Here is an 8,401-nt window from a genome sequence, read left to right on the forward strand (position 1 = left end):
GACTTGGCCTCCTCCAGTCCCAGCCCAGAGTGGCTGTCCAGCTCCCTCAGGCTTCTGCTCTTCTCCTGGACTAAGATGCTGGGTCCAGACCTGCTGTGTGACCTCAGGGGGGCCTTTGCCCTCTCTGGGCCTGTTTCCTTATCTGTAAATTAGGACGGCCCTCTCTGGAGATGGACAGTTCTCTCATTTTTCTTGCTCATTGTCTCTGCTTCAGGGCCTGGGCAGCAGGGCCCCAGGGTGGCATGTGGGGGGCACAGGGGCTCCTGGAGCAGGTGGGTACTGAGTTGGGACCTCTCCCCGCAGTCCCTGATTGTCCCTGGAAAGAGCCCCACCAGGAAGAAGTCGGGCCCGTTTGGCTCACGCCGCAGCAGTGCCATCGGCATTGAGAACATACAGGAGGTGCAGGAGAAAAGGTGGGTGCAGCAGAGAGGGTAGGATGGCGTCCTGCGTCTCCTCTGGCTCCCCCGACCCCCATTCAGTGGCAAAGCACAGCAGGCAAGAGGGAGCTCCCACCCTTCTCCCCCTCTGTCCCCACCGGTGACAGCTACACGGTCAAGTCCCTGCTCTGCGTCAGGCACCACGGCCAGCTCGTCACCTAACATGAAGCCCTATCATCCAGTCCCAGCTCTGCCGGCTCCCAGGGGGGTCACACCTTGCACATCAAGGAGCCACAGGTCAAGGGGTCAGGGGCCTGCCCAGGTCACACAGCTGGTGAGGGGCAGAGCTGGGATTTGAGGCCTGGTCCATGGAGGCCTGTAAGTGCATCTGTGTGGGCGGGGTGTGGACAGCACACCGTATTACCAGCAGAGAGCCTCCGGGAAGCAGAGGATAGTTCCTGGGTGTGAGTCCTGTCTCCACCACACTGGGGCTGTGTGACCTTGGGGAAGTCACTGTCCCTCTCTGAGCCTCACTGTCCCAATCTGAAAAATGGGGATAAGAACACAACCAACGGCATGGTGCTGCTGCGCCGGGTGTGGGGGGGGTGCAGTGCATGTGAAGCAGGGAGCAGGTGCACTGAGGCCTCAGGAGTGGAGCTGGCACTGTCCTCAAAGGCAAGAGAGCCCAGAATCCCATGAACCCAGGGTTCGAGTCTTGGCTTCGCCATGTCCTAGCTGCGTGTCCCTGAGCAGGTTCCTTCCCATCTCTGGACTCCAGTTTCCTTATCCATAACAGGGTCTTCAGTAGGTGCTCCCACAGCACCTGCCCCCTCCTTGGCCAGGCCAGCCCAGGAGCTGCAGGGACTGCTCTGGGTCTGGCCCCTGAGGATGTAGGGTGTGGGTACAAGGCAGGAGGCACCCAAGACCTCCTCTCACCACCTGGGCCTCCTTCTACCCTTGATGCCAGGCCTGGTGCTGAATCCCCCCGCTGCCCCCATGTGCCCCGCAGGGAGAGCCCCCCGGCTGGCCAGAAGACCCCAGACAGCGGGCACGTCTCACAGGAGCCCAAGTCGGAGAACTCATCCACTCAGAGCTCCCCAGAGATGCCCACGACCAAAAACAGGTTGGGGCTCGGGGCATGCTGAGCCAGGGGGCTTGGGTGTGGTGGGCCCATTCTTTCTACCCCCTGTCTGGGCCCAGGCCTGCCAGGAGTGTTGACACAGCCATACCACGGCGGCAGGGTGCCTGATTACTCTCCTAGGTCCTCCTTTGACACACACCCGCTGAGCACTTTGTGCATGCCAAGCTCTGCAAGACAGCAGTGAGCTGGACATACACGGCCCCTGCCTCGTGGAGCTGACAGTCCAGCGTAACATAACCTAATAAGCTACTTCCAGATAGTGATGATAGAAAAATAGAGCAGAGGATATGATGAAGAATGAGTGGGGGTGGGGCGTTAGGTGGGTGCTCAGGGAAGACATCTACCAAGGGTTGGGGTTTGAATTGGGAGCTGAGTGAGGAGTCAGCCCTGTTAGGTCTGACTTACAGTGGCATGGCAGAGGGAAGAGGGTTTCAGGTAAGAGACACGGCAAGTGCAAAGGCCCTGAGGCACGCTTGGTGCAGTTGGAGCTGAAGGAGTGAGGCTGGGCCCAGGCGGACACCGGTAGTGGAGGGGATGAGGGTGGAGAGGCGGGTGGGGGCTAGGTCACGGCTTTGAAGGCCATGTGAGAACTTTGAGACTGGCAAGGAGGCTTTGGAAGATTTTCGTTAAGAGGAGCAGTGGTGCTTTAACAAGCTGACTGTGGTCACCGTGTGAAGGCTCTGAGGGTGGGGGCAGGAGCCGAAGCAGGGAGGCCAGCCAGGAGGCTGCCCCTCCGTTCAGTGCTTGTTGGCTGAGCCCCTTCTGTGCTGGCTGCCGGGGGTGAGGGGGCTGCTGAGAGGACCCGGCCTGGGCTGAAGAGTCAGGCAAGTGAACAGAGAAGCAGGAGAGGGCCACAGGGACAGGGAGAGACAAAGCTCAGCAGAGAGGGTCATTCCCACAGCAAGGAAGAATCAGTGAGGGCCTCCGTGAGTGGCGACCCCTGGCTGGTTTTCCAAAGGTAAATTTACTTTTTTGGGCTTTGAGGGAAGGAGTGAGACTCCAGGCAGGAGACACAAAGGCCCTGAGCATGGGACAAAATTGTGAGAGAGTTAAAAGAGAGTAGACTGTGGAGTTGGCAGGCCTGGGTCCTGCCGGTTCTCCCACCTATGGCTGCGTGACCTCGGGCCGTGTGCCCATCCTCTCTGTGCCTCGGTGTCTGCTCCTCTATAAGGTGGGTCTAATAATGATAGCAATGAGATAACTAGGGAAAAAGCACTTAGAACAGTGCCTGGCACAGAGCAAACCTGCACTAGATGGCAGTATTGTTGTTAATAGTTACGATTGAGCATCCAGCCAAGGAAGTTGGACTTTATCTGGGGCAGTGGGGATCCAGGAGGGGGAATTGAGCAGGGGAGGGGCATGATAGGGTCTGCGTGTTAGCAAGGACAGTGGCATTGGGGAGGCTCAGAGGCCCAGGGAGCTGTAAGAGGCCAAAAAGGCACTTGGCTGGCTGCAGGCTGGGCCGCCCTGGGCCGGGAGGGCAGGGGCATGGGGTCTTGGCCCAGGAGGTGCCCAGTGTGGATGCTGGCTGATAGGATGCTGTCTGTGGCAGAGCGGAGACAGCAGCTCAGAGAGCAGAAGTGCTGAAGGACTTCTCCCGCTCCTCGTCCAGTGCCAGCAGCTTCGCCAGCGTCGTGGAGGAAGCAGAGGGTGTGGACGGGGACGATACAGGCCTGGTGAGAGGCCCAGGGAGGGGAGGTGCCCACAACGGCCTGAAAGGGGTGCTCTTTGGTCCCTGGAGATGCTCTGGGTGGAAGCATGAGGTTGGGTGTGGTTGAGTTGTGATCAAGGGACTCAGCCCAAAGGATTAATGCAGACTGACCTTCTCTTACTCTAAAGCCTTCCGTGGCTCCCCGGTACCCCCCACAGCCCAATCTCTGAGGCCATCTAGCCCCTCCCTCCCCACCCTCATCTCTTACCTCTTCAGCCATTCTGCCCTCCTTTGTAGTCCCCCAAACCAACCAGGCTTACTCTACTTCTGGGCCTTTGCACATGCCATTCCTCTGTCTGGAGCACTACCTGCTTCCTCCTTCCCACTTTGTCTGACTGACTCGTATTCATCCTTCTCAATTCAGCCTCATGTCACCTCCTCCTGAAAGCCTGCCTTCCTGGTCCCAGGGTAGGTTAGGAGCCCCCTTTACACTCTCATAGACCCTGGGCTCTGTCCTTGGAACCTGTCTGTCATGCTTCACTCAACAGTCCTTTGGCGAGCGCTGTTCCTTGCCACGCCCCGTGCCAGGTGCTGCGTGGGCAGAGGGGACAGTGCAGACCAAGGCCCTGCCCTGTGGGGCTTGGACTAGTCTCTTCACAGCCTGTCTCTCCTCTCCTCTTCAAGCTCTCGGAGGGCTGGGACCTTTCCCGATTTCTCTCGGTGGCTTGGCTCACGAGAACATCAATGTTTGCTGAATGAATGAATGGGAGCGCATGTGCGCGTGTGCACGCGCGCCCCTGGGTCTGTGTCTGTTCCCACTCTGTCCTCCTTTGGTCCCCCCTGGGGCAGACATTGCTGGGCCCTCATCCTCTTTGCAGAGGGGCAAGGGTGGGGGGTTGTGGATTGCAGCGGCGAGGGGCTGGTGAGGAGGGGAGAGGGCAGCCAAGCCTGTGCCATGGCCAAGGGCTGACCTCCCTCTCTCTCTCCTTCCCCATCCCCAGGAGAGTGTCTCATCCTCGGGGACGCCCCACAAGCGGGACTCCTTCATCTATAGCACGTGGCTGGAGGACAGTGTCAGCACCACAAGTGGGGGCAGCTCCCCAGGTACTGGCCAGGGCCAGCTTCCCCCGCCACAAGCAGGGCCAGTCTTGTGGTGGGCAGGGGACAGGGCTGGGCACAGAGGGTCAAAAGCAGTTCTCAGGCCCCAGGTGGTGGGTGTGTGATGGGACTGCCCCTGACATGGGGACAGTGGGCTGGTCATTATCCAGCCTAGGGTGGTTGGTGGCTTGGAGGGCTGGTGGTTTCCAGAAAGGCCTTGGAGGGTGATGCAGGAAGGGGGGGTCGGTAAAGAAGGGAGTTAAGGGTGGGAGTCCCAGAGGGAGGGGCTCGGTGGGGTTGGGGAGCACTGGTGCCGACCGCCCATCCATGCCCCCCGTCTCCCTGGTGCCTCCCCGCGGCCAGTGAGGTGGCTCCCTCCTGCCTCCCTCCCCAGGCCCCTCTCGGTCACCCCACCCAGACGCCGGCAAGTCGGGGGACCCTGCATGTCCCGAGATCAAGATCCAGCTGGAAGCATCTGAACAGCACATGCCCCAGCTGGTACGCACAGCCCCCAGGGGCCTGGCCACGGTGGGGACGGGTGGCCTGGAGCCTGGCCCTATGGGGAGCCCTACCTGGGAGGGAGATTGGCTGTTGGGGAGAGGCATCAAAGCGACCAGGGGTCCCCAGGGATGGGGGCTGGACCAAGGGCCCCCCTTAATCCTGGGGGGCTGGGCTCGTCCAGCCTGGGCACAGCCAGTGACTTCTGCCTGCGTGTATCTTCCATGTCATCTGTCCTGTCACCTGCATTGCCGCCATCTCTGTGCAGGGCTGTTAGCCAGGATGCCCCTCTGAAGGTGACACTGAGCAGGTCAGTACCAGCCCCCAGCTTCTGTTTGGTGGGGAGAGGGCGGGGGTGGGCCAGCTTCTCTGTCTTCCTCTGTCACCTCTCTTGGGTGAGAGCTATGTATCTAGGTTTGAGTCCTCTGCCACTCAGTTGCTAGGTGACCGCGGGCCTCAGTTTCCCTATCTGTACAATGGGGCTAATAAATGCTGCCTCACCTCTGCCCATGAGTTTCTGGGAGGATCTGATGGGAGCCTGAAAGGGACTTGGGAATTTTTGGGAGGGAGGGGTCTAGGGGGTTCCCAGTGGGATGGAAAGACCCAGAGCCTGGAACTCCAAGGGTGGGCCCTTCCGCATCTGTCCCCCGGCTTCACGGTGCCTCCGTCTCCCCTTACCCTGCAGATGAGGCCACAGAAGCACAAGGTGAAGATGCTGTGTCAAATCCAGGCAGACGGGACCTCTGCCCCCGAGGCCAGCACCAGCCTGTGGGCTGCCCCCCGCCTCGCCAGCCCTCCTCCTGGCCCACTGTCTGGGCTGTCTCTGCAGGGCGGAGCCATCCAGACCTGGGAGCGGGGAAGCTGCTGGCACCATCCCCACCCCCTGGGCTGGGGGGCCGGCTGGGGCAGGGAGTGGTCACTTGAAACAGGACTCCAGGCCTGGCCATCCATCACCCCTGGGTGCCCCTCTGGACTCAGGGGGAGTGAGCTGGAAGGGGGGATTGAGACATCTCAGTGCATACAGAGCCTACTGTGGAGGCCGTGGGGTGTGAGGTGTGGTAGAATGAGCACTGGGCTGGGAGTCCTAAGTCCTAGCTTTTAATTTGGGTTCTGCTCTGTGACTATGGGCAAATCACTCTCCCTCTCTGGGCGCCTCTGCTATAAATGGACAAGATTATTTCAGAGGTCACTGAAGGCTGTGAGTCCATGCACCTGCCCCAGAATGGAGGATCGTCATCCTAGAGACCTCCCATCACCCTACCCTGCTTCTTGGGGTTCCTGGGGCCCCCGGTGGGCCGAGGCTGTGCCCATTGCCCCTCCTGGACCCTCAGTCTCTACCGCAGATCTGCCGATGCCCTGTCCACTGCCTCCACGACAGACGAGTGACCCGCTTGTGGGGGAAGTGGGAGCTGCCTGGCTCCTCAGCCAGCACCCAGCTTAACCCCTGCCTTCCCATGCTCCTGGGCACGCCGGGCCGAGGGGTCTCAGCTGGCCTAGAGTTATGGGCCGCACCTTTGCGCCACCCTCACCCACCACGGAGGGGGCAGCCAGGCACAGCTGCTGTGAGTCCACATCCTTGTGTGCGTCTGTCCACACTTTTTAGGCGCCACGCCAAAGGCCAGCCTCCTGGCCCCAGCACCCATTTTGGAAGCCCCCCGTGGCCGTGTGTATGTCAGTAACAGTTGTACAAAATAAATTCTATTTATCGCTATTGTACCCCGAGTCGGGTGTGGCTTCACGTGACCCCGCCCCCCACCCGGATCAACCCGACAGATCTCAGTGGCACCGTGGTGGCGAGGGAGAGCCTATTCACCCCCCCCGAATCAGCAGCTGGGTCTGCGAGCACCTCCAGGGCCAAGCCGCAGGCTCCGTGACCACCAGCTCTGGCTTCCCCGCCATGGCCCTGCCCTTTCTTCCACCTTGCTCCCCTCTCCACAGCAGGGAGGACGTGGCTTTGAAGGTCCAATCAGGCAGACCTAGATTGGAGTCCTGACACGGTCTCTTTAACTCTCTGGGTGACGCTGGGAAACTTACAAGCTTCTCTGAGCCTCAGTTTCCACTTCTGTAAAACGGAAGCGATAGTACCTCTCCCAAGGGTTCGTCATGAGGGTTCACTGAGCTGGAGCAGGTGGAACGCCTAGCACAGCGTCTGGCACCCCGTGGGTGCTCAAGGATCGGCTTCCCTCTTTTCCTATGCCCAGTGAAGCTCAAGGGCTTCCCCTATGTGGCCACCTGGGGGCGCCAAGGGATTGCTTACCTGGAATGATGGGAGTGGGGAGATGGCGATGAATCTGTCCAGCTGCTGGAAGGAGCTCACAGTGCAGAGCGGTTACAACAAAGGATGATGAATGCCCTGGCGGGGGTGGGGGGCGGGGACGAGCATGGGGTCCAGCCTGGCTAAGGGAAGAATGGGGAAGACTCCGGAACAGTGGTGCCCGGGCATCCTGGAAAGGCTTAGGATAGTGTCCCTGGGGAGCGAGCTGCAGGTGCAAAGGCAGGAGGCGAGAGAGTGCTGCTTGCAGTCGGGAAGGGAGCCAGCAGTTCTGAATGATGGGAAGGTGGTGATGGGCAGGGAGATGGGGCAGAGATGAGGCCAGAGGTCACGTGGCCTTGGGTGCCAGACCAAGGGGCTAAGGCTTTACGCTGAGGGCACTGGGGAGCCATGGAGGATGCGAAATAGCAGTAGAAAGAGAAGGGGGGGCTGCTGGTGGGGACTGGCTGGGCAATGTCAGCCCAAGGAGGGGAGGGCCCAGGAGGCCATTGCTGGGTGCGGAGGGTAACCAGGACAGTGGGCAGGTCTGGAAGATGCTGGGAGACTTGAGCGTCTGGGCGAAGGGCCTGATGTGGCCTGATGCGATGTGGGGCTGAGGGAGGACCTGAGGAACCTTGGGGCGGGGGAGGGGGGGTTCCTGGCCTGAGTGTTGGGTGAATGGGAGGGTCTCCTCTGAGGTAGGAGCACAGGAGGAAGAGCAGGTTGGGGGATTTGGGGTCTGGGGGCGCGGGCACAGAATTGGGTTCCAGCGGGACTAACCGTGCCTTGGCCTCGCCCCCTCCCCACCACAGCTCCCATGCCGTCCCCTGGACGATGCTGGGTGCACCCCAGGGGATTTCCCGACAGGGCCCTGCTGTGACACTCAGATGTCTGGGGCCACCCAGGGGTGGTGACTCACATCCACTCCCCAGCCCCGCCCACCTGGGTTTGGCCCTGGGCAACCCTGGGCTCAGTGGGTCCCCTGGTAATCCCCCCTCCCCTCCTCTGCCTCGGCCCTGTTCTCTCACCCCTCCCAGGCCCTGGCTCTTCCCCACTCTCTGCCCCAGTCTCTTACCCTGTCTCCTCCCATCCCACCACCAAGGGCCAGTAGCCCCGCTTCAGCACCAAGATGAAGAGCTTGGCTCTGAGTCTGTTCACCTCCCGGCTCTGTGGCTTTGGGCACGTGATTTTGGCTCTCTGGGCCTCCGGGTCTTCATCTGTGCAATGGGAATGCTAACAGTCCTGCCCTTGGTACCCTGAGGTGAGGATTCAATGAGATGATACCTCAGAAAGTTCTTGGTGCTGCCCTAGCACACAGTGGGCTCAGAAAATGGTGTGTGTTGTGTGTGGGGACATGCAGTTAGCCATTAATGAGGGCCATCTCC

The 8,401-nt window shown here is 60.6% G+C and overlaps 1 protein-coding gene across 5 annotated transcripts in view; it reads left to right on the forward strand.

Annotated features, from left to right (window-relative positions):
- Positions 1-6,479, forward strand: part of RAP1GAP (RAP1 GTPase activating protein) — a 51,246-nt gene extending 44,767 nt beyond the window's left edge. For 3 of the 5 annotated variants that reach the window (XR_009539064.1, XR_009539065.1, XR_009539066.1), the window contains 7 exons: positions 304-413; positions 1,387-1,500; positions 3,071-3,194; positions 4,171-4,273; positions 4,631-4,765; positions 5,034-5,075; positions 5,451-6,479. Coding sequence is in view for 2 of the 5 variants with exons in the window: in XM_060141179.1 (XP_059997162.1) it covers positions 304-413; positions 1,387-1,500; positions 3,071-3,194; positions 4,171-4,273; positions 4,662-4,765; positions 5,034-5,042 (564 nt within the window). In the remaining 3 variants the exon portion in view is untranslated. The remainder of the gene's footprint in view (positions 1-303; positions 414-1,386; positions 1,501-3,070; positions 3,195-4,170; positions 4,274-4,630; positions 4,766-5,033; positions 5,076-5,450) is intronic. The other 2 variants (XM_060141179.1, XM_060141180.1) reach the window with 2 other exon arrangements.
- The last annotated feature ends 1,922 nt before the right edge of the window (positions 6,480-8,401 follow it).

Source organism: Lagenorhynchus albirostris, chromosome 2 (genome assembly GCF_949774975.1).
Source record: "Lagenorhynchus albirostris chromosome 2, mLagAlb1.1, whole genome shotgun sequence".
In the NCBI taxonomy this organism is placed as follows: Eukaryota; Metazoa; Chordata; class Mammalia; order Artiodactyla; family Delphinidae; genus Lagenorhynchus; species Lagenorhynchus albirostris.